Consider the following 26,441-nt stretch of genomic DNA (forward strand, 5'->3'; position numbering starts at 1 on the left):
AGGAATTCAGGCTGCTGCTCTAACCTTGACACAGCTATGATCAGCTGAAGTGTCTGTGTTTGTACTTTTGGGGGTTTAGCAGGAGACAGCTCATAGGAAGGCACAAGATCACATGGTTCAAATGCCTGAGAGAAGTCAAAAAACTGCATAAAGCCCTATGTGTTCATTAAAGCAACAGGGAACCTAACCCACAGGTTCACCAAAAATTGCAGTAGTTTTCTACTTGTCCGGAAATAACTGCCTGTGGAACCCTTTGATATCAGGGTAGTGGCAGACCTTGTCTCATAAAGACTAAGGAAAGAAACCAGCAATTACCTGGATGCTAATGAGAATTGTGCATCCATCCACACACGCTGCAGTGACTGCTCTTCAGAGAGATCAACAGTGGTTACAGGAATCAGCTGCCAGCTCACCCCATGTGATTGGTGTTAGCTTCAAACCCGAGGTTCACAAAAAATCTCCCCTTTGTCTTACCAGGTTTGGGGTTGAGGAGAACCCCTCAGAGAGTGTCAGGAGCTGTAAGAAATAATACTGAATCATAGTATGATTTAGCAAATGCAAGTTTTCTTCAGGTCCAGTAGAATTCTATCTAAATAGCTTACAGAAAAGCTGACATTTTCTGTTAAATCTCAAAGGACTGGAATGAAGTAGCTACATTTGGCACAGCCATCTTCCAGTGATACCTGAGAGGCAGGCAGCAGCAAATCTTATCTTATATCCTATCAAAGCAAATCTTGCTTTACTTGTTCTGGTTGTTTCTAGGTCAGCCCAAATGCTCTGATGGTATGAAACAAGCACAGCAAAAATGTGTAACCAGCACCCAAAATAATTCAGAAGTCCTTAAAAAGAAATGCACATGTGTTTATTTACTGCACTATAACTGCAACATCAAATACAACTATATTTTCATTTCATAAAAGGACACATGCAGTAAAATATTCTGATTTCATAATCCAATTCAACACAGTTCATTGATAACAGTGGAGCATCACAGAACAGACAAGGGCTTGGGATGGTGATTTCCAGTCTCTTGATCCTACTTGCAAACAGAAAAATCACATCGTATTTTATTTTTCATCGAGGGATAAACTTTTGGAGTAATGTGGCTGGATCACAGAAGGTTCCAGCTGCCCCTTAACTCCCCTTATTAAGTCCCCTAAGACTTATGAGTCTCGAAGAATCAGGTTTTTTTACCTGGGAAATATTATGCTTTGACAAGAATGAGGAATAGACAGTATTTTCCAAGCACAGAGCAGAAATCCTTCCGTGTTATACCACAGCTGAGGTACAAAACAAGGGCCTCTGCTTCACAGATGCAAAGAAGCCAAGGCTGTGAGTTACTTTTAACTATTGCTCTGAGGAATGAAATCAGGCCATTTTCGGCAATATTTCACTGCAGCTTTCTATTATGTTCATCTGCTCATGGGGCTTCAGTCAATTTAATCTGGCATTTCAGCTATGGAATAAATCCACAATACACAGGAGGAGTCCACAGCTCAGAAAAGCTGAACAGGAAAAAAAGTTGTCCTGAAATAGTCAAATCATAGCCTCTTAACTGCTTAAAAGGTCCTGTTCTTCATTAGAAAAGGTCCTTACTCTATCAGAGCTATTCACACACCACAGGCTCTTATTTTTAATATTTCCCATAAAGTTTCATGGGACTAATTTTGAAATAAGGTTCTAAACAGTGCAAAAAACCTACAGACTCAGGGCCCAAAATGGTACCATTTCTAGCATAAACTTTCCTGACTTTCATCTGGGACTTTTTAGGCAGTGTGACAAAACACTGTCCAGCCTTTCAAAACAATGACCTGATTTCTTTTTGTACATCTTGCATGGCATAACACTAAGGATGACTTAGCTCTAACAATTTACATAAAACATAAAGTCAGTCTTTTGATGCAGCTGCATTTTTACAGAATTTCACAGAGTCAGTCAGTATACAGAAGCTTACAGCTTTTTGAGCAAATTCTAGCAAATAGGAGGATTTATCTATGAAAACAAAGAATTCCAAAAGTACATGGAAATCTGTAGAGCAAAATATATATCTCTATATAATTTCCCAACACAAGCAATAGGCAGTTTAGAAAAATATGATTGTTACAGTCTTTCTGAACCAGAAAAGAAAATATTTAAAAAATAAGTTCAGCTTTTCACAAAGCCATATTTTTAATAAGAAAATAGAGTGGTCCACATTTCCCTGAATAAGCCTGAAAGGTTAAAGAAAGGTCCAAGCAAAGCAAGGAGTCTGACTTGGACTTGATATCAGCTGTGATAACATGCACATGTACAGAGACAGCTGCTTGGCTCCAGTATTGTTTACCTTAGAAATGAGCCTAATTTATCACAATTGTATTAAAAAATCATAAATAACATGACAAAAGTGGAACTGGTCCTCGCAAGGCAAATAATTATATTCGTACAAGCAAAAAAGTGACATCAATCCAGTTATTCTCTTGTGACAGTTAAAAGGTATTTTGTACCCAACTGTTACATTGTACAGCACATGTATAAACACAGATTATTATTGCAGACTTTGCTATCAGCTACCATACATAAACAAGAAGAGATGTTCATGCTGTAATTGCCTCTAAGGTTTTTGTTCTACTTGAATATTAACATTTACAAAAGCTGAGGTGGAGACCTGAATTCAAGCCAGGATTTCAACATGCAAAATGACAGGGTTCACAGGAAGGTTTTGTATCCTCCCCATTACTGACATTTGGAAGTGGATAGGAGCTCTGAAGAATTTGAAAACCATTTATAATATGAGTTTCTCTTATGAACAGCCTTTGGTTTTCCCTGTGCCCACAGGCAGGTGATCTAATACAGGACATGCTGATGAAATTTAGAATCACATCAATAAACTTCCTGTTAAGGAGAATTCAAATTTTAGATCATTTCTAAAAGAAGGTGGCAAAATGTACCTCAGTATCTGCTGACTTTTAAATTAAAAGCAGAGAACAGTTTGATTGCAGAAATGTTGCTCCAGGCTGTTCTTAATAATTATTTAATTTATCAGTTAGAACTTATTAATTCTTTTCAATGTAAGAGCAAATCCCTTCATTTTGTTGCAATTTTTGTGAAATATGTGGGATATTCATTCACCCTATTTGGGAGTCTTAGCACATTTCTTTAAACTTTCTTCTAGCTTGAAATTAAACAAAAGCACAAAAACTGATGGAAGCAAGATTGATGGAGTGTTGGTGAAGGGATCCAAAAGTGTTTAAAATCCAGGCTTACAAATTAAATTGGGCCTGAGACAGCCCACTGCTCTGAGGAGTGAGGACCCCTGTAGGAACACTGGACGTGGGTTATATTGCCAGTAAACAACTGAGCAGCTCCTGGCTCTCCTACCACTTTTCAGTGTCAATGGAGAGTTTTGTCTTAAGAAAGGCAATGACAGAAAAATGCAACACCTGCATTATTGCTCGTGTAATTGCTTCACAGTGGTCCAGTACAGTCAAGTAAACAAAAGAGAAGAAGGTATGCTGCTGAAAGGGAAGCTCTGAGGCTGGGCAGATGGAGTGTGCCCTCCTGGAATCACCTGACAAACTCAGTTAACACAAATTAAAAGGGAAAAAACGTTGAAGGAGTCACACTGATCCAAGGGAAAACATTTACTGAGGCAAAAATTACCATCAGGGTCTTGGAGCAAGACAAACGTGTGTCTTTTGCCTTCCAGTCAAGCCCACGTACAAAATGGAAATTTGAGGACAGACATAAACACGTAGCAACATCCAAACACCTTCAGGAACATTCAGTGTTCAAGCAATGCCTCCCAGGTTAAATTCTTACAGGGTTTGATCTGGAAATGTGATGGAAAAATCATCTTGGGTGCTTTTCACCCCAAAGACTGAAACCCAGACTCAAAGCTTATTAAATCTCATCAAAGCTCATTAAAACAAGTACCTCTAAACTCTTCCAGCTTCCCTTTAAGATAGTTTCCCTTAAAAGCTGCACTTAAAAGTTACAGTGAAGTGGAATGTCACCTTTAAGTAGAACAATAATTACACTCTCCATTACATACATATATATATATATATATATACATAAATATATATATATATTTCATGGCAACAGAAAGTACTGTACAGAGGCATTCATTCATATCTATAGTGAAACAAAGTCTGTGGTGTTCAGTGCTTATTAGACTTGACAAATGAAATAATTTGGTTCTGAAGGTGGGAATCACTTCAGGAGAAATAACAGCTCCAGCCCCTGGGTTCCAGCAGGAGGCCTCCCAGCAAAGTGCTGCTGAGGGCAGTGGCACTGCTCTCCAAACTCACCTCTCCCTCTTAACACATGGCTTTTCATGGAGCAAAAAGGAGCTAAAATAAATGGCTTGCTATTGGGCATGATAAATGAGTTGTGAAATCCATTTGTGAAAAGCGATCATTTTAGTTTTCTTTCTTTTTTACTTTCCCCAGGTCAGAAAAAAGGGCTTTTGGCTTATTTAGGGTGTATAACAACAAGAATGGAACACTCCTGGCAGCTCAAGGGCACAGACCCTGGCTGAGCAGCACCTGGGAGCTCTTACCGCAGCAGTGACAATGTGAGGGTTGCAGAGCCCCAGCTGAACCACCAGCCCTCTGTGCTGACTGAGGGGCAATTTTCTGCACACAGTAATTGGATTACACATCAAAACCTGCTTAGAGAGGAGAAGAGAAAAAGGCAGGCTATGAACAATGCTAATAGCAAGGCTTTCATTATTAATAATTGTTTGTTAAGTGACACCCTCACATCCTGTCTGCAGATGTGACTATTAAAGGCAGTCCCTGAGCCAAAATTGAAGGCAGATGAGGGCAGGACATGGCCAGGAGACTTGGAAGAGATTGCTGGCCAGGACTAGAGTCCCCCCAGATAGTGATGAAGGCTGGTTTGACACAGGGGACAGCAGAAACAGACAGAGCATCTGCAGGAGGAGCTGCAATGGGGGAAGAAATGACTGGATTTTAAACTTTCTGAAACTGGACCAGATTTTTGCTCTAAGTATTGAGTAAGAACAGCTATTGGAAACACTTAAGGTGATAGGAATGACCTAGGCTGTGGAAGAACTGCAACAGGAAAAGAAGAAAAAAATACTGAAATAATTTACTTTGGAAAGGAAGCAAAGCCAAATCTCCTCTGCTCTCATAAAAGAAGGGAAGACAGAACACGGCCTGGAAAATGTAGTGCTGGTCTTCCTGCTGCCTAGGATTTAACACAAAGTGGCCGAAAGAAGGAAAAGCAAACAATCCCCACTCCCCAAACAAAAAGTTTCTGATCCAAAACCAGTTCAGGGGAATACCTTTTTCACACAACTTGGAATAATGTGTAACTCGCTGATGTAAGTGGCTCTGGAGCCAGAAAGCCACTAGCATTCAGTAAGGCACTGAACAGGCTTGCCTCCAGAATCCAGAAGACTAAAGACAACACCTGACATTTACTTGAAAAGGAACAGAAAAACTCCCACTTCAGTTCTACAATACATTTTTGCCTCCTGAGGATTGAACAGAGACCACCATGACTAGCTTTCTATCTATAATAGCATTTCCTGTATCTTTTCCTGGAACATCAACACCCACCACCTACCATTAACCTGTCACTGAGGGGTTTTAATTTAGCAATTTCTTCTCTGTTTAATGAGAAGTGAAAAACACTTCCAGGGCTCAAATCTCAGCTCGAGTGAATCAGCCTGAGGGGAGCCTCCTTCCACAGCCAGGGACACGAAACTGAACTGTGCTGACTGCCGCTGTCAAAATTCTGTCAGGCAGAGCAGGATGGCAAGCCCTTGTTCCTGTGTCATTGGTCCTGGACTGCTCTCATTATGCCAGCCCTATGTGTTCCCCTCTTGCACTGGGGATATCAGGCTACCTTTGGAAGAACTAATGTCTCCTGCTGCTTCCACTGGGATGCTGCACCTTGAGCTGTGCAGTTTCACTTTACCCACACTTTACTAGGAGGAGGGTTTTTAGCTCACAGGTACAATGAGGCAAAATCTGGCATTTCCTGAAGCAGGTGAGGGAACAGAGGTGCCATTTAGGCTACAGTTTGAACTGGTATATTCCTGATATATATTCCTTATTTTCCAGATCTACTGATAACTCTCTGGTAGACACATATTCATATTTTAAATTGGATAGAAAAGAGATAATAAAAAAAACCCAACTGTGTGTGTGACAGATTATTCCATCCTTCTTTGGTTTTGTTTTTGGGGTTTTTTTGTTTTTTTTCTTTTAATTCAAGAATCTTTGTTTTGTTTTACCATTTAACAAATGTAACATGATCCCACAGTTCTTAAATGGACATGTACAAGTCAAAATGCCTTGTGCCTAAAACAACCTGCAGTTACCCAACACCTACAACTGACCTGTTTATACTCCAGTATAACCAACAGATAGCTTTTTTAAATATGCCAAAAGTAGTAAGATTGATTTCTCACTGAATCATGTTGCCTGCACCAGAAATATTATCTTCAGTATTTTAATAAACTGTTTTCTGAGAGCTGCCAACAGCTGACAGATAAATTAATGCAATAAACTTGTAATGGCTCAGAGCAGGTCAATGATCTGGGAACTGCTAAGAATATCCTCAACAGCCCCCAGCGATTCTGGCAGAAGCTGGTATAGGTTCTCTGGACAAACGTGTTTTCAGCTGCAGCCTAGCAAATGATCCTGTCCAAGGGGTAGCAAAGTCTCCAGAAGCAGCTCTTACAGCCAGCTGGGCACATAACCTATGACTTGAAAGACATCTATACTGCCTGGCAAAGACATGTTTATTGGGGGTTTTATACCAGCATTTCTTGAAAGGCAAAACTATTTTTCCAGTTTCCTATGGTGGATCATTTAGTTTCAGTCTGTAATCTTTAGTAATTCCAAAAGGCTTTGTTTGGTCTGGGAATCTCTGTCACACAGCAGTTCTGGTTGGTTTTTTTCTCAAATTAAGAGGACAACGTACTCTCATGTTGACACAAGTTAAAAGAATTATTGTACATGAACTCACTCTTTAAATCTCTTTAGTGCTAATGAGATGTGTCTGCACACACATCAAAGTAAAACATTCCCTATTTAATACTGAAAAGGAGATCTGGTGTAGCAAACTCCTGAGGTCTAGAGCAACTAGAGAAAATACTGTTTTTTCTGATGTGTAGAGATCACCATCTGTCTATCTAGGAATGGCCATTTTTTTTGAGATGTTTCTTCTCTCTGACATCTACAAATAGTCCAACAAAAGGGATTAAGGAGAATAAACATAAAGCCATTCTAAAAGCTGTCCAAATTATTCAGTGACCACTAGGTGATTTTATTAGTTAGCTTAGTATCTTAATTTACAGCCACAAATGTTTGAGTTTTCAAAGTTCTCGGTCAGTACAAATAAAGTAGAAATCATGACTGCTCTGGAGATTGAGTGCTAGCAGAGGAATACAACATTTTTAATGTATGTGCTTAGAACTGAAGATGTGTTTCATACAGAGATTTCTGGAGAGGGCATATATAAATAATATTTAATACCATTTAAATTGCTGGCTAGAATCAGAGAAAGGGCTGTTAATAGACATGGGGCACAATAGCAATTTTCTACCTCAATGTATTGCTGCCATGGAAAATTCTCTTGAAACCATCAGGCTTCAAAATCAATTACAGTTTACAAATGAGGCTTGCTTTCATGCCAGAGGTTGGGTTTGAAGTGTGCCTTGGGGTAATGTCTTACTGTGATGCATGGGCAATAGAGTGTAGGATTTTGCCTTCAGCACTGCAGGGTCATTAATGTGGTCAAGCAGCTCCTGGGTCCAACAGTGCAGGCAGGAGCTCGGGCAGAGCTCGTGTCTGCGTGGAGTACGGGCCAGGTGCACAAAGCACACACAACCTCAAACCCCTTCGATGTGTTAGACAGGGTTTAGCAGCCTCTGTGGCTGCATCTGGATTGGGGCAAAACACTGAAAGCCCTCGGCTGCACACCACATCCAGGGTTCTGTGCATCCCATGTTTTGGCAAGGGAAGGCTTAAGGCAGTGGCCCCAGTCTGAACCTGAGCTATAACACATCTCAGTTACATCTGGATGTCAGAGATGTATGAGCTGGGGATTTTATAGGCACAAAAGTGAGCATATAACCACCAAATCATCTGTGAGCAAAGATGAGGAACTGTGCTCAAGATTTTAAGGACTGGTTTGGAAGCAAAATGATTTAGGTTGTGTTTGAGGAATCTGAGCTTTGTACAGTTTCCTGGAAGCTGGGCTGGGCAGTTTGTTTTGGTTATTCCAATTACTGACTTGATTAATATTTACACACACTACCAGGAATAGGTATCGCAAACTTTTCAGAAAAAAAAAAAAAACACAAGAGAATAAAAAATAAAGTAAATTTCACATTTACATCTCAAGTTTACTTTTGTGATTTTTTTCTTTCTTTCTTTCTTTGCCAGAAAAATTTCACACCTGCCTTGGACAGGTGAGATAAATGACATGGAAGACTTAAATTGTTTTCAGTGATATGAACATTAAAGTCCTGTGCTTTGGATAGTTTTCATTGCAAAGAAGTAGATATATTCACCACTTCCGTGAGATATTCAGATTATTTAAGTTAATGAGAATGGATTGACTGAGATTTAAAGCAAAACTTTCCAAGATTACAGACAGGGGACTTGCAGAATAAACTGATTGCAAACCCAGCAGCAAAAATGTGTTTCTAATTTAGTTGTTTGGTTCTTTTTTTAAAAAAATCTGCCAGAGCACTGAAACATCAAGGTGATGATGCAGTTGTTCTCGTAAGATCCTCTGTGCAGAAATTTTTTCTCCCTGTTACACACTCCCATGGTGTCAAATGCATTTGTGAACCCACACAAATCACCCAGATCAGAAAGGCTCGGCAGAAAGAAATCTGATGTGAGATTTTGTGCTTTCATAGAAAAAACTTTTCTATCTCCCTACTGATTTCCAATTGCAGCTTTATTATTCCTCATTACTTTTACTTTCTCACGGGTATTTTACTTTCATCACCTGGAACAGCTCAGCAAAACGCAGAGAACTGCAATGTAGCTATGTCAAAGAAAGGTGTGTGCACACCTACAGACATCCACAACCACACAGGGCAGGTTTCATTACTGCCCCTCTTCCCCCACACTTCTTTTCTAAAGGAAGATTTAATATGACATGGAGATGTGTGTGATGATTAACTCCTTGCTGGGCAGCCACAGGGGTTTCTCCCCCCAGGGCTGGCAGTAATTTTTTAGAGGAATGTGCATGACACTTGCACAGCTAATCAGGAGAGGAGGAGGTATGTCCTCTGCCACCAGAAAGAACCAGAAAGTTGCAAAGAAGGAATTAATATGTTCCATTCTTTAGCAAATTATAGCTCCTCTCCCCCTGGGTCCTTCATGAAAGAAATCACAGGCTTTCCTTCTCTTCCTAAAGTGAATGTCTTATCAATTAGATAAAACACCACTAAGAATGGCTTTATCACTCCGAAGTAAGAATTGCTTTTACATTAAAAGGCAATGTTAAAATATTAAAATTCAAAAATTTGATAGTCAGGCATAGGGTTAGGTAAATAAATGACAAGTTGCCATAATTTTAGAGTTTGGATTACATAGAAATCTATGCATGACTGTCTTTGATATAATCAGTTTACACAATTTCAATAAATTAACACAAAAGAATGCTAGGAAGGAATCTTGTTTCCAGGGTGGTATTATTAAAGTAATTCCAATTTTTGCTTTACTGACACTGAGCCAGGCTGCATCTCACTGTTCAGACTTTATAATCTGTTACCAAATGCCTCTTTATAAAGTAAAAAACCCAACAAAACCAAATCACTAAACCCCACAAACACAAAAAACTAACAAAAAACCCACTCTTTTTTATAGACAAGATTGGTGATACAAGGTTTTGTTCAGCGCTCACAAATTTGTTCAGAAAATTATGACCTGATTTTAAAAGTTCTCCTGCTAGAGAGATGCTAAAAAAATATATTCTTTTTTTTTTTTTTTCTCCTCGCTTTCTTCCCACTGTATTCCACCTCTCCTGATTCAGGTGGGCTGGAGAATACAGTAGCTGGAAAAGAAATCTGGTAAAAAATAAGAACAAGAGGAGGTCCACCCCCACTCCTACTGAAGTCAGTAGAAACACTTCTATTAGCTTCTGCAATCCCTGCAGTATCCAGATACTGTAAAACCAGCTCAAGATTTCAAAGAGAATAGTCCAAATCTTCCTTGGGCTGAATATCAACCACTCTATTCAAACATGATTCTACTGTGCCTGCTCTCCAGTTTACACTCTAGTGCATGCCAAATGTTCTTATACTTGCTCTGACTTCAGTCTTTGTAAACAAGAATCCGATGTTAAAAATCACCCAGAAAATCCCACAACACCATCCTTCAGTATTGCTTGCTGAAAGATGGCAGAAACATTGCAGAATTATCCTTAAACAGTGGATGAGTAGATGGTGGTTGCTGGTTTGACCGCAGATATGCATTTATATATATATATGTACATACATACACATACACAATCTCTATATACATATTATAATTACAATAATAAAAAAATTGTAAAAATATTAATTTTGCTCAAATACCTGATTAAAATGGATTACTCTTACGTTGCAATTATGTGATCTATCCAGTTGACATGATGGCCATGTTAGAAGCCCTAAAATCTACAACAGAAGCAACTAGAAATAAAGAGTCTGCGTTCTGCCCGTCACCTCGTGCCACACCAAGAAGTTATGTTGGAGGAGGGCCGTCGTATCTCAGCATGAGCTTGAAGGAGCGAGCGAAGTTGTTGGTCAGCGTGCAGCTGTGGGTCTCCTCTGCCAGGGGCAGGAGGAAGGCCAGGAGCAGGAGGAGCAGGAGCAGCAGTTGCAATGGTAGTGCCGCCCGGCACACGCGGTGCAGGTACGAGCACACGCCTCCGGAGCGCTTCTGGAAAACACAAACCAAAGAGCAGCTCAGAAAAACAAATTACTGGGGAGGTCTGTTCCAAATACTGCCAGGCAGAAGGTCAGAACAGCCCCTGTTGTCTTTGGCCTAGGATCCAGCCTGGGTGCTGGGCACACTGAAGCTGACTGAAGTTAAATTATGTCTTTTAGGAGAACCTTTCACTATTTTCAAGAATTCCCTGCTGTCAACTGCTGCTTTATAGAAAGAAAACACTGCTGACTTTCTAGAAGAAAATGATTGCCTCTAAGCTCATTTTCCAGTCACAAAGCTTGGTTACACATGCTCATGCCCAAGTTGCCAACTGGTTCCTCACAGCCAGCACAGGGCACTGATGGCCTGGCTTTGCTACTCTCCAGTCAGTAAAATGAGAGTGACGGTGCCTGGAAAAGAGGAACAGCTTCTGCTCTCCATCAGCACAAAGGAACTTCACTTGCAGCTCATCCAGCTCCTGGTCATGTGCCCTGCAGCACCATACTTTTGCTTTGGGGTCTGCAAAACTGGAGGTCAGAAAAAAGGCCCCACAGCACAGCCTGCCTCAGTATACCTTATACCTTACCAGGCCCAACTGAAAACTTTATGTGATGTGAAAGAGTGAGACAAACACAACACTGATAGTGAAGGAGACCTTAAGGCCACATCTATTTCTGTGCAGCCTTGGGGGACACACAAAAAGGAGTCCCACTTCTTTATGCTGGTGCAAACCTAGAGTGGGTCAGTTAACCTCATACATTTGATCTGGTATAGGATGACCAGGAGAGAATATATCTGTGGCTACAAAATTCAGAAAAGATTAATTAAGAAGGGAGATTTCCATTGGCAAGATTCCTGAGTACTCCTGCCAAAAAGCTGAACTGTGTGAGTTTCAAAAAAAAAAAAAAAAAAATCAACTCTCTTGAAAAGAAATCTGATAAAAAGGGCTCAATAACCCACTTATTTCATCAAACAAGGATTTATACAATGAGCATAAATGCAGTGTTTAATCAGCTACATTAGGTACCAGCCTACATCATAAATGTCAGCACAGAACATCCACTGAAGTGGGACCCACGTTTTCCACAAAAGGAAATTAATTTATTTTGTTCAAGTCACAGGCAATGTCAGTCCTGCAGCAAAATTAGGGCTTCTGCCCACTACAGGGTGTTTAACAGGCAATGCCTTTGTCCCACTCTAGCACTTTTTCCAAGCCTGGAAAAGAAATCTGAGATCATTTTAGTAAGAAGGTGAACATAATGAACATAAATTGTCCATGGGAAACATCAGCAGAGAAGATATGGAGGAGATTGATGGTAGAAGAAAGTAATTATGCCTTTTGCTATTTTTAACGATCTCTTCCACTGCTTTCTAAATTACTCAGCCCCTTGTAACTCCATACAAATGCCTACAGAATTAATTACAAAGGTAAATATACAGCTGCAGTTATACATCACAGGACAGTTATACTGCAAAATCCTTCTGTTGTAGTTGGTTTGCTTCCATTATATTGAATGGCTGATGAGATTTAATTATTGTGTCAGGCAGATGTAGAGGCAGCAGAGCAACAGCTGCTCGCTCTATCATTTCTGGCCCACAGTATCTGGACTGTAATTTGTTCACTGAGGCCAAGCAAAACTCAGATCCCTGGACACTGGAACTGTCAGTGGATAAAGTTTACATGCCAGGGTGTGAGTGGGACTGACTTTGAGCACCACTGGGCAAGTTCCCTGGGTACAGTGACTATTTACCCATGAAATCAAAGCTTCACCAACCTGGCTGCCTTGCAGATGTCATCTGCTCCTACTGCAACCTGTTCTCAAAGTACAAGGTGTAAGAAGCTGTACTAATGAGACTTTCCCTTCTCCAGTCCAGACCTGAACTCCTTCTCCCCTGCTGGATATCATCTGCCTATAGGCTGAACAAAACCTGGAGGATCTTCTGTGCTTACAGTCAATGCTAAATCCATTATGCACAAGAGCAGCAGCCACAAGGCTTGGTCAGAGCTCTCTGGGCCTGTCTCTGTAATTCTGGGTGTGTTCAGTGTAAACCAGTGCAGTCATTCACATCTTTGTTTTCATTGACACAGATTTCTCATTCTTAATTCTTCATTGCATCCATAATATGCACCAATATGACAAATATATTTATCAGTGTCCTATCTGTAAGGGAAAAGACCCTTGCCAGGTTCCAGAATCCATGAGCAAGTTTGTTTGTAGATATTAACAGATCCAATCTGAGTTAATTCTGCACTGGGACAATTCAAACCATGCTCTTTGTCCTACCACTAAGGCACAGTAAGTCTTAATGCTGATGTTGTTACAGGGTAGGATCCTGAGAGTGACTGTTCAATACTCCATTACAACTGGAATCCTCAAAAATGTTCTCACAAACTCAAACTGGGAGTTAGAAATCCACCTCTCACTGACACAGTTGTGAGGACCACCAGTCTTCCTAACACCTAAAACTTTTGTTTTACTGCTGTCAATCCTTTAGAATTGTTTTTAAAAGCTACTTCAATCTGAAACTATTAGTTGATTGCCAGGCCAGCTGCAACACGTCTTCCCTGTTACGACTTTCAGCCTATGAATTGGTGGGAAATATGAGCTTTTCCAGTTGTGCCTTGTCTCTGTTCCTGCTCAGGAAGAAGACATCTTATGGTCACTCAGGCCTGTCACTGGTTTCCTGTGATGACCACACTGCCAGCTGGCCACTAGTGTTTTTCCTACCTGATTCTTCTAACAATCCAGCATTTGATTCAGAGCAGTTCACTGACTCTGCCTTGATTTCTATAGCAAGGACTATTAATGCAACTCAAGTAACATTTCAATCTTGTCCCATTTCTCAAAGTGCCTTGCTTTTAGATACACTGGAAGAAGCTGTAAAATAGTATTGCTTTTCACAGCTCATCCTCCAGAAAGAATTAATGCAAAATGGATTTATTAACAAGCTCTCATTTGCTCTCCCTGGAGCTTTCTGCAGAGGAGGATACTCATAGCACATCCTAAGATTAGGAAAATCTGTGGAGGGACAGTTACCTTGGAGCAGAACTTCAGAGGAGAAATATTTAGTTTTTATCTGCTGCTTCTCTCCCACTTACTTGCTGGGTTTATAGGCATTTGTGGTCAATGAACTTTTTTTGTCTTCAATGCCCAGCCTCTCTGTTTTGTTTGATCACACAGCAAGGTCAGAATCTTGTATTTTAGACTCCATCTGTTGTCATGGGAATGACTCAGCTATAGCAAACATGGTATTACGATGCCTCTGCAGGATTGAAAATGAGACCCACAGGAGCTGTGAGGGTTTGGTGTTTTCAGCAAATTTGTAATGATAAACCCTTAATAAATGAGGGCCTCAACCTGCAAACACTGAAATCCACAGAAGAGTTATCATTAATTTCAGTGTCTGCAGCGGGATTATGCACAGGAACAACTAAATAAAGTCAGGATCAGGAACCACTTGTCTATGGAGGTCAGCAGGTATCTTACAAATGGATTCATTAGTTATATACTGAAGTTGTTGTGACATGAAACCTACAGTAGTTCCATTGCTTTGTGCTTGCTGGAACAATTGGTGGTTTGGTTTTTTTTGGGGTTTTTTTTGTTTGTTTTTTTTGGGGGGTAGTACTATGAGAGGTGCTAAAGGATAAAAAAATTTGAAGGAGACACAGTAAATTTTAATAGAAAAGGTGATACAGTTGGAAAAAGCATGGAAAATTTGAGGCACTGACTCCCTTTCAGAGTATGAAAAAAATAGCACTTAAATTTTACTAAGTCAAGATATTTTTTTAGATCTGTGATGTGAAAAAGAAATGCTTTCAGGCTGTGGTGACCTGAGACCATGGCACCAACAGGAAATTCAGGAGGCCAAGGTTCAAATCTCTGTTCTACTGGACTCAAAGTGATCAGGGTCCTAGAGTCAGGACACAGTTCCAACCCTTTACACATCACGCAGGATTAGAAAAGGATAGCCTAACACAGTTCCACCTTTGCAAGAGACAGTTTGAATATATCATTTCCATATGAGATGGAAGGTTGACGAGAAAGATGAGAAGGTTGGAACCACAGCCCTTGTTACACAGTGGAATTTCCCTTTCCCAATCACTCTGGCTACTGGCATCAGTACAGCTACCACCCAGCACCCACAGTGCCTGCAGTGCATGTGTCAGATATAGGCTCCACTAAATATTCTGAAACCAAATCTTCCTCTGAGAAAAACTGGCAAAGCTCCAGTGAAGTCAACAGAATTTTAATTTCCACCATCTTAGAATAACAGCTGGAATACCTGGGTATTGAGCCAAAGTGTCAGAGACATTTTTGAAAAACACATGGAAAAGGAATAGGTTGGCATTTAAAAAGAAAATATACTTTTAAAGTTCACCATCAAGAATAAATGTCCTCCTCTTCTCCCTCAAAATACCAGGACAAGCAAGGACTGTCAAGGGGTGAACGGCTGTGTTTTGTGTAATGCTAAATGCATGCTTGTTCCAGATGAACTGCACTGGCTGTGAACACTGACATTTGTACGTGATTCATGCTGGGGTGTTTGAATGACAAGCATCAGTTTAGATCTGGGGAGTCCTCAGAACTTAAATCTGTTTGCAGTTAATAACTCCTTACCAAACGCACCGTGAAAAATCACTTGGACGGGAAACAGCAGAAAAGCACTTCAGAACTTGCTACATAATATCCCTGTGTAAGTTGCTGAAGTGTTTTACTAAAAATCAGTGCCCCCCCTGGTTTGCTATTGCCCACATTCCAGGATATAAGAAAACACACAGTTAATCTAGCTATTTTAGAGAGCAGAGCAATATAGCATCTTATACCAGCCTCATTAGCGGGGTTTTGCTGCTGCTTGTATGTCACCAGCATGCCTGACAAGAATCATACCTGCATCACTGAGTCAGTGATCCAACAGAGAAAAAATATTTAGTCTGGATTTATTCCTCTTACCTCAGAGTATTTCCTGAGAAATGCACTGCTGTCTGAAAACTCCTGCACTACCCAGGCATAAAGAGACCAATGCCCTAGTGTCCTACAGACACTACACACAGACACCAGCAGCTATTCCACTTTGTGCCAGGGCTGTACCCAGCCCAAGTATCCTCCATTCTACAGCAGTTGGCACAGATGCATAGGTAGTAAGGCAAGCATAAATAATTTCTCCTTAATATTCTCAGCCTCCAGCTACTTTCAGTTCGGGCAGTTTCCTGATCCTTATAGGGCTTGTTCATCTGTTTAACATTCAGGGAATCTTTCTTCCAGATACTTGTCCGATTTCCCCTTAAACCTACACAAACTGTACAGAGCCCTCAATATTCTTTAGCAAGGAGTTCCAGCTGGCATGAAGAACACATCCTTTGTGTTAGCTTTGAACCTCACTCCTAGCTCATTCTACAAGAAGCGATGAAGAGTCAACCATCATCCACACTCTCGGCACAATTCACAATGATGTGAAACCCTAAGTTAAATGTCTAGGCAGGATGAATCCAGGCCCACCTCCACAGTGGGAAGGTCATAACGTATTAAACTACAGCAATAGGAAAAGAGGAAGAACTTAACAGGAAGAATAGATAGGCCTTGGAAAGGATCACCTACATAGGTAAGGACCCTACCACTTTGTTACTCCTCTGAGAATAAAGAGAGCTGCCAGGAAGGCTGAAACAATAGTTTGCCATACATTCCTTTCATCCTGGACATCCTGGAGTATGCCTGGATAGAAGTATTAAGCACCATCACTTGTTTTGGTGAAGCAGCTGCCTTATCAGCAGCATTTTGCCTCTGAGAGGCCCTGTGTTTCTGCCACTTGAGATCTGACTCCGCTGTCACTCACAGAGCCAGGTTACTCACAAGAGATCAGTTCCACAGGGATCACAGGCTGCTCTCTCAAACCAAAGCTAATTGGTTTTTTTACCTCAGTGTGAGATAGTTTGGAGTTGGGCTTCTCATCAGTTCTCAACTCAGAGCCAGTACACTCATTTATCATGAGTGTCCCACTCCAAGATAAACAACATATTGCAAATCACAGCTGGCCTTTTCAAGAGGGAAATAATTTAGGGGAGTTGGATAATACCATCACCACAGAATTGAGCATCCAACATGCTCTTGGGCAAAGCATAATCCCATAAACCACAGCAGGAACTAAGATCAGTCTCCATTGATTAGAGGTTCTGTGGCCTCTGCAAAAGGACAGTGAGACACTGAGTTCAGATCTGTATTTTCCTAAAAGCGAACACTGCCCTGGGTAGGCAGTGAGGCAACCAGCAGTGAGGAATGAGTAAGGGGGCCTGGGCCCACACTGATTTCTGTGCTTATCATTCTCCTTTGCACAAAGAACTACCAGAATGAACCAGAATGCTGGAGAGGTTAACTGCAGTCATATAAGCAATTTTAACTCTGTTGTTTTCCATCTTCAGATTGCTTGACTTTGCAACCTTAACTTTCTTAACTTTAAATTCTGAAGTGCATAAGTATACGAATGTAAATAGGTAGGTATACTGGCAAAGTAAGGACTGTTTTCTTCCTTAGTGAAGATTCTGGAGTACCTCCTCAACATGGCTGAGGGATAATCTAGAATCTTTGATGAAGGCTTAATTTAAAAGAAACAGAAAATAAGGAAGAGCCAGCAGTTTGCATCTGAGTTTCAGCAGCCACATATGGTGGATATTTCAGAATTTCTGCCTCAAAGTCACTTATAACTAAGCACTGTGCCATCTGCTACTGTGACACAAACTAATTTATAAAGGTTAGCTTCTGTGTGCATATACAGCATGACATCTTTCCAGGAGAAACATATCACAGGACAAGAGCTACAGCCTGATCTGTAAAAGTAGCACTGATTTCTACAATTCTCCAGACCTAAGCAAGCAGAAAAAGACCTCAGTCTTCTATATTCAGGCAGGTAGGCAAGTAAAACAACTTTTCCCAACTTGCAACTTCCATTCATTCTTGCAAGTTGAAATAAACTAATTAAAATAAGCATAGAAAGAATAAAAACTGAAAGAAAGACAAATGTTCTGGAACTTGTAGATGTTACTGACATCAAAAGCTGGTTTACCATGTCAACAATGTATGTTTCCAGCTGCTTTGCCAGTGATTTCTCTCAAGGAAAGACCAAACTTTTCTTAAAATTCAGCAGTCACTATACATAATTTGAATAGATTTGCATTTTATTTAAATACTTTAAAAATGTGATTGCTTACTTTTAAATAAATAATAAGTATAAAAATTAGAGGTAATGATTAAAAGAGTTTTTCTTACAGCGCCTTTTACAGTTGTGTTAAAAACGTTTTTTCAGGTATATACTGAAAATTTGTTGCATTCTGCTATTGCTCAATAAATCTCTCTCTTTACCTTTCAGTTAGGACATAAAATTATATCTGCTGACAAAATCATTCTAAGCTATCTCCTTGGTGAAAATCTGCAAGTACTTCCCAACGTGGCAGGCAGCTAAAGGACACATCTTTTCACATAAAGCAAGGAGCACCAACCACATGCCTAACACCACGCGAGAACCATCCTGGGAGGCAGGATCACATAAACAACAATGAGCCCCAGATATCTGACATTTGAGGACACTGTAATGTAGATTGGAAAACGGCAGGAAACCTCCAGAAATAAGAGCACACAGGCAGAGTCTCACAGGTGAGGTAATGTGAAGGGAAGTTTGTGAGCCTGCTGGAAAAGGAAGGGGATGCTGCTGCCTGGCTCAGCGTACTTAACAGTGGGTCTGAGTTAGAAATGGGCAGTCAGGATTTTTCTGGAGGTGGGGTTTTTGGGTTTTTTTTGACTAAGTTTCCTTTCTGAGCAAACATCACTGTAAGGTGAAAAGTCTATCTGCTAAATTTTAATGCTAAGATGCCCTTCAGCCTATGTTTGGGTCATGGTAAAATTCCTAAAACAGGTAAGCACAGGCATAAAGGCAGAGTGATGAAAAAAAAAAAACAACAAAAATGGAGAAATCTTTATCTATAAAAGAGGTATTGAAAATGGAAGAAAATACACCTTTTAAAAAGTATTTTCTTCCATTTTACTAAGACTTTGTACAGAAGATTTCAAGTGGGCACTACCTAGCAGGACTTGTGAGGCAGCACTGCCACAGGCACTAACACAGAATGCTGTACTTTTCTGCCATGAGGAACCTCCATCATATCTGCATTTGGGCAGAGCAGACCACAGAACTGTTTTCTTCCTGGCAAGCTGTGGCAGCTCTTGCTTTGCAGTTTCCTGAATGACTGCATTAATTTGATTGACTCCAGATCAATGGTGTCTCCAAAGAAGATTAAATTACATGTTCCTTCTGTCTATATGTTACAGGAGATTACTCTTAACAGAATCTCAAAGGAAGCAATTAGCTGACCACTGATGTAATGAATTCTAATTATTTTGTTTGTACAAACAATAAAGCCAGATTGTTTGTTTAGCAAGGAAGTGTAATTACTCTGAGCACTTGAGAAAATAAATCAAACAGCGCTACCTAGACCTAGTAAATAATGAGCCTTTGACTTCCTATTTATGCTAAGAATGCTCATGGAATATTTTCAGGTAGCTGAGAGCCAACCTTTGAAAGTAACATTTATCATGGTTATTATTGAGCACTTGCTTGATTATGTTCTTGAGTGTGCTAGGTACCCTGCAGAAATATCCATCTACATTGGCTGTCACTGGCACCTGCTAAAAATTCACTGCAGCCAGTGCAATTTCCTGCAACTGTTTTCTGTTAATCAACAAGAAGTCACTCACATCACAATCATTAGGCTGTTCTGCTCCTAAGGGCACCAGTGGCAGGGGCATGTCCTCAGCAATGGATGAATGATCAGAAAAAAAAGCACATTACTTTGCATGGAGCAGGCTTCCATGTATATATCCAACATTTGGCCATGTAGGCTAGAAATGGAATAAAATCAAATTACAGTGGTTACAGCTGGGTCTTCCCCTTCTCCATGTTGATCTGCTGCTGCTGCTGCTGCAAAATATTCACTGCTGATTCATAAAGAGTCACTGCTGCAAAAAGCAGAGATCAGTCCAAAAATACCTCAACTTCTGCCACTTTTGCTGATTTTGTGTGACTTAAGAGCATGAGGGGGCTGAAAAATTAGAGATAATCTGATCCTATTTTATGCAAACTCACTGGCTGTTGCAAGCACAGCCATCTGCACCTCCTGCAGACACCAACTCCTGAGATCAGCCATTCTCTTCAAGGTAGTTGGCTTCCTTTACCATAGCTTTGAAAAGATATTCATGCATACAAAAATATTTTCCTTATTCTTTCTTTTGTTTCTAGCCAAATTTTAGGTGTTAAATCTGAATTTAAAATAAACTGCATAGCCTAGAATTCTGCAGTTGGCCTGGTTTTCTTCTTAGGCCAAACAGTGATGCACCCAAAAGGGATCGACATTATTTTCTGTCTCTCTTAAGTGGTGCTCAAAAATCTTATGGCAACACCATCTCACATCCTGATAAAACCTTAATGAAAAAAAAAAAAAAGACACTTCTGCTTCCAGCAGTTGGATTCTTGTTGTAGTGATACTGTTTAAATGGAGAATGAAAGCCCTGAGGTCAGTGAAATCTCACTGAAGTGAGCAGGGTGTAAGTTACAGCAACATCTGTACTGGCTGAAGGGAAACTGCAAATCAATTGTTAGTGCAATGGGAGCCATTTCCCTCATGCTTATGAGGTATTTCAGTTCTTCAGTCCTTTCCACCCTGAGCTGTTTCTCTTTGTGTTCAGTAGCTATTAAAAACTCACAGAGTGGTGTTTTTTTTTGTGCTCTTGCTGTAGGCCTAATTGACAAATGTTTGCTGCCTGCCATTATGTTAAGCCATTATCTTTGAAAATTAACTGAAGCCTTTAGTCTAATCCAGAGAATTTAAGGGTGAATAAATACCATGTACCCCAAGGCAGGTGAGGCAGATGAATTAAAAATGGCATCTAACTGTAGAGGAGACATGCTTATGCCTAAAGCTTTTGTTTTGTTTTTCCCTACAAACAACGTGACAACATGAAATCAGAGAATTCCTTGGTCAGTCTTCTGGAAGATCCCTGTGAGCCTCTTCTAGAGAAAAGAAGCACTACTAAATGTTTGGCTGCCTCTACACCAAGTATTAAAATGTCATACTGTTTTTCCAGCCTGAAAAATTCTGGTGACCTTACTGGATGAAATAATTAATGCTGAGCCAGACAGGCAAGAACAGAAAGTCTTTGGGGGTCTTCAGGAAGGCTGAACTGCAGCCAAAACTATTGAGGAAAGTGTGAAAACTGCCTTAAAATTGTTCAGTACTTTGCTGGGTAAAAATATTGTAGCTGCTACTCCACATTTGAGTATTAGAGGAATATCTCATCAGAATGAGGAAAGTCTTGATTTCTGGCCATGCTTGAAGTGTACTGTACTGCATCCTTTAAATATTGGTCTCTTCTACAGAGGAGTTTCTACAGGAGAAATCAAGGGTTTGATTTACCAACTATGTGATTATCATCCTGCAACACTTTATTAATTCAATCTCCTTTGTGTTGAGAAAAAAAGCCTTATTCTATTCCTTCTAAAAACAAATGGAAAGTGAGATGACAGTACAAAGTAGAGCAGCGTCTATAAACAAAGCAAATTGTGACAGAAAAATTTGCTGACTTTATGAAAATGGGATCAGAAGTGCTGCTTGGTTTAATAAGAAACTGCCAGCATTTTGTTTTCTTTTAGCTTCTCCTTATCATCTTCTGTACTGCTTCTGTTTCTTATGTCATCACTTCAAAAAGAAAATCCATCACAGGAGGAATTCTGCTGCTTAGAATAAGGATTTAATCTAATAGCATTAGACAAATCTCTGGACTTTCTCTGGCTTTCTGCATTAGAAAGAAGGTGGGCTGACTGATCCAAAGCATATTTTTTTCAGAATTGTCTAAAGAATTAGAAGTCTCATTTTCAAAATTATTTTAGGCACTTAACCACTAAATCCTTTAGAGAGATATTTTGGCTCTTCTTTAGTCTCTTTTGAAAAATGAATTAAATTCATATAGCATGTAGATATATAAAAAGCTAGTTTCCCTCCTCTAAATATCCATCCAGGAGATAGATATTTAGCTTCTAGAGATACAGTAAGCCTAGCTCAAAAGTAAAAACTCTGTAATATTTTTCCATTTAAAAATCTGGAGAAAAAAAATAAATTCATTTAAGAGTGCCTCTTAATAAGCAAATTAGTTTCACAAATCTCTAGAAAAGTGTAAAATAATTTTCTGCAAAATGTCTGTTCAAACTTTTTTTTAGCTTAATAATAAGAAAATGCCTTGCCTTTCTGAATCTGTCTGGTTCCTCCAAAGGTCCAGCACTCTGTTTAAAAGAGAAAAAAAAAAAAAAAGAGAAGGAAAAAAGAAGCATAAATTTAAGATCCCAGTGGAGCCTGTAAATGAATATTCACTACACAGGGAATGTTTCTTTCAAATGCATGGTCACCTGGAGAGAGTGTACCAGCAGGAGATTTTTTTAATGGGCCTTTTAACACCATTAGGCAGAAAGGTGGCATGGTTTTAGGTTCTTGACTACTTGAACCAGATGAGCAGTTCTCCCAGCAATAGCTTTGACTTTACTGACACCTACTGACTGTGTTAATGCTTACAGAAGGTTTTGGTTAACACAGCATGAGTCATTACAATTGAGGGCAAACACAGAAATATGCTCTTTATTAATAAAAGTCATGCTTACTTTCCATCCATTTTAAAGGATTCATGTTCCAAATAGGCTTTGGATTTCAAGACATGGTGTTCCAAGGCAGAAAATTTTAAAATGCCTCAAATTTTAGGTGTTCGAATTCAGATACCTTTGAAAGAACTGGTATACAGAAAATACCAAATGCAAACCTATAAATTCTAATCCTTTGATTATGGTATCTTGAAGCTGCTCAGATAATGTGAGTAGTTAAGCTAGAAAAATATTAATCAAAAATTATATATGTTTATACTAAGAGCATGGGAATATCTTTAGCATGCTCTGGAATATCTTATATATGATGATGAATCCTGAATGTCTTATATATAACAACTCAGTAACTTCTTTAATAATTTGGTTTTTGCATTAAAATGCCTCCTCTCTATTTCATTACGAATCATTGGGCTATAGAGACAATTTCAAAAGGGACTAGGTCCTTCTGTGCACAGTTACATTGAATCAGTTCAGTCAGTGGCTGTTCTGTCTTACAGCAGGAGACACAAATAATGAACAATGAATATATTCTTATTGCAGGAACTGTCAAAAAATAACTCTGTGGAGAAAGGGCAAAAAATAGAAATCCATGTGCCCAGAACCCAGCACATATCCAAAGTGTTCACACACACAAACACCTCTCAGTCCCCAGCTGCATTCCTCTTTGCCTTTTATTATTCTGGTCTGAAACTTCCATCTCTAGAAATATTTTAAGCGCAGCTTACAAAGGGAAAAAGCACACAACTCTTAATTAAGCAGACACACATGCATACTGTTGAAGTAAGACTAGCAATGTGAAGCAACCTGAAAGAGCAATGGCAGAGCTGAGCAGCTTGGGCTGTGTGTTGTCACCTACCGGCGAACTCTTGGACTCTCTCAGCTTAGATTTGTAGAGCATCCATCGGTAACGCAGATCCTCCAGGTCTTCAGAATTTCCAATGACAGGGTGAAGATGAAGGAGGTCCTCAAAGAGATGCTGACCATGAGGCACACGAGACTGCAGCTCCTAAAAGCAAAGACAAGGGTCAGCAGCAATTCAGGATTCAGGAAGGCCCCACTTTTTAAATTTGCACTTGAAAAAACAGTGGCTATGCAACAGCACATTTGTTTTTGTTATTGCCTTTTGGGCCTGCAATGATAATAAATTCACCTGCAGGACTCCTGTAGCCTTGGATATTTCTGTGTTTAGTTTCTAACAATCCAACAAATCTAACAAATTGCCATGGCATTTGGCTATACTCATCAGGAAGAGTGAGACCAAATACTGATTCGACACTGATTTTCATCATCTTCTTTTAACAAAACCTTTGCCATACCACACTGCAAATGTCCAACTCAACAGCTAAATGCCAGGTGCTCCCTTTCCTTTTACTCTGGTTCTACTCTGGCAGAACTTTCTTAGTAGAAAGGATGAAATTGGTCCTGAATTCCTGATCTTCATCTACTCTAGAGTCTCATAAAGCAGAGAGCCTAGTGTTTGCATTTTTTGTCTATTTGTTCTTGAGGATTTTTTGGGGTTTTCTGGGGAGTGGTGGGTTTTTGGTTGGTAGGTGGAGTGGTTTTGGGTTTTGTTGTTGTTTGGGTTTTCTTTATTCTGAAAGAATTTGCACTTATTGCAATATTTTTCTCCATTCACCCCCTGTAAACTCACCTCAAGTTTATGCTGGTGTGCCTTGATTTCCTCCACAGAAGATGGAGTCCCAGCAAGAATTTTGGTCAGTTTGGTGTTTTCTCCTCGCAGCCACTCTTCAAAGTCATGTAGGAGCTTCAAGTGGCTGCTTGTACTTTTCCATTCTCCCATCTTCTCCTAGGATACAGAACAACAAGAACAAAAAAGCCCTTACTGTAATGTCAGACGTTTCCTCTGAAGGCCTGATTGGGAAATCTTAACCTCCAACTTTGTAACCCACAATATCAGATGAAGGCAATGAAATTGTTCTTGTGAAGCTGATATGAAGGCAAACACAGTCCTCATCTCACCTGCTTATGGCTGGGATCGACATCCAAAAGGTGGAAAGCAGGTCTAGACATCCATCTGCTGTCCACAAATGCTCTTTTCTTCTTGTCAGCCACTGGTCTGTCTAACTGCCACTTTTTGAGGAGACTTGAAAACACAAAACCAGAGATATCAGTGCAGTGGACATCCACATTTTGACTGGGGCTATGGGAGACAGCTCTGGGGAAACAGCACTATTGTTATTATATCATTATTAATACTAATAACACTATTACTATTGAAGTTATTCCCAACTGGAGTGTCTCACAACTGCACCAGGACTCTAGTTCTAGTATTTCCAAGTGTTTGTTTTCTTTTATTTAGGGGGCTAAAAATATTACCTTAGCAATATAGCTTTCTTTCTGGTTACAGGATGCAGTACAATCAAGCCTTCCTCGATTTTTTAATTTAATTTTTGTGCCTGTTTTGACAGTATGTATGAATACAATCATACATGCAGCACATCATTAAACATTAATATAGATTGGCAAATATGAGCAGCATTTTGACACTACACAGTAGAGGCAAAATAAATTAAGTTTTCATTTCCCAGCTAGAGAAAACTTTTAGCTCTGTTTATATTTCTGCAGGTTTGCAAAAGGCACGAATCCCATTGCAGATACACCTTCCTTGAAGGCATCTCCAAGGAGAATAGGAAGATGAGACAGGGCAGCACAAGTCACCCAGCCTAAGCCAAATTTCCTCTGACACAGACTGGCAGTACAAGAGTGAGCCAGGTCATAAGACTCTGCCTACTCCGACATGAGGTAAAGGAAGATTCACAGACATTGTGGTTCAGAGTCTTAAAAAGATTTTCTTAAAAGTAACAATTTTCAGTTTATAAACAATTAAATAAAATCCCATCTTGCTTCTAGTACTGTGGTATGGCTGTTCACAGCCCAGAGCATAAAGCCTCAAGTGTCTCTGTTTTTACTGCAGTAAAGAGACCCCCACTGAAGGGACATAAGGAAGACCTACATAAGCACTTACCCAGTTGCCATCTCCTTCAGTGATTTCCATGACTCCTTCAGCTGATCCAGCTCTGCCTGGATATGGGCAGTCTCCTCTGGAGAAGAATTCTCCATGAGCAACTGGCCATGAGCTTCCACAAGGTGCAGCAGGATCTCCTTATCTGGAAATTCAGCTAGCAATCTCTGAAATGCAAAGCCCTGACAATTACTCCTAGGTATCCTGGGTAGAGCAGAGGTTATGTCAGACTGAAGGCCATGTTCAGTTCAGGACTATGCTGCTTTTGTTGGCACTGGCTAGAACATATCTAGCAGGAAAAAACATTCCATGGATGCTTCCAAAATGCCAAACTAGGTCAAAGAGCTGATGAGAAAAGTTTGAGAGTGCAAGCTGTCAATGCCCCTCCTTCTGTAGCCTTCCCTTGAAAGATTTTGGTCTCCCATATGAAGGCACCAGCTGCCAGCTGAAGTAACCTACTGGAGTGAATTCAGCATGCAAAGTATTGCTACCCAAGGAAAAGCTGCAAGCTTTGGAACAGCTGAGTTCAACAAGTAGAAGGCCATTCCTAAAATGGTAGGAATGTATTGACAAGTACACACAGGCAAAGGCAGGTATTGTTCAGAGAGATCACCCTGACATGAACAGACCACCTGTCCTTGGATAATACTTTATCCACCTCAACACTTCTTACTCATTTTCATTGCTCTTGTCTGTTACATGGCCCCACATCCCACAACACAGGGCAAAGCAGAGAGGCAACAGCAACCAACAGATATTGAAGGAGAAACACACATCATTACTCTCCAGGAAGTAAAGAACCAGGAAATCCTCACTAGAACCCCCAGCTCTTAATGTCTGAATGCTGCAAGGTGAGTAATTAACATCTTAAACTAAGATGC

At 40.0% G+C, this 26,441-nt stretch overlaps 1 protein-coding gene across 4 annotated transcripts in view; it reads right to left on the reverse strand.

Annotated features, from left to right (window-relative positions):
- Positions 1-843: 843 nt before the first annotated feature.
- Positions 844-26,441, reverse strand: part of SYNE3 (spectrin repeat containing nuclear envelope family member 3) — a 63,688-nt gene continuing 38,090 nt past the window's right edge. For 3 of the 4 annotated variants that reach the window (XM_058837990.1, XM_058837973.1, XM_058837998.1), the window contains exons 13-18: positions 25,564-25,727; positions 24,558-24,681; positions 24,229-24,384; positions 23,434-23,583; positions 22,170-22,208; positions 844-10,901 (exon numbers count right to left, since the gene is read on the reverse strand). In XM_058837990.1, coding sequence (XP_058693973.1) covers positions 10,704-10,901; positions 22,170-22,208; positions 23,434-23,583; positions 24,229-24,384; positions 24,558-24,681; positions 25,564-25,727 — 831 coding nt within the window. In that variant the 3' untranslated portion in view covers positions 844-10,703. The remainder of the gene's footprint in view (positions 10,902-22,169; positions 22,209-23,433; positions 23,584-24,228; positions 24,385-24,557; positions 24,682-25,563; positions 25,728-26,441) is intronic. The other variant, XM_058837981.1, reaches the window with a different exon arrangement.

The sequence above is a fragment of the Poecile atricapillus genome, chromosome 1, assembly GCF_030490865.1.
Source record: "Poecile atricapillus isolate bPoeAtr1 chromosome 1, bPoeAtr1.hap1, whole genome shotgun sequence".
Taxonomy (NCBI): domain Eukaryota; kingdom Metazoa; phylum Chordata; class Aves; order Passeriformes; family Paridae; genus Poecile; species Poecile atricapillus.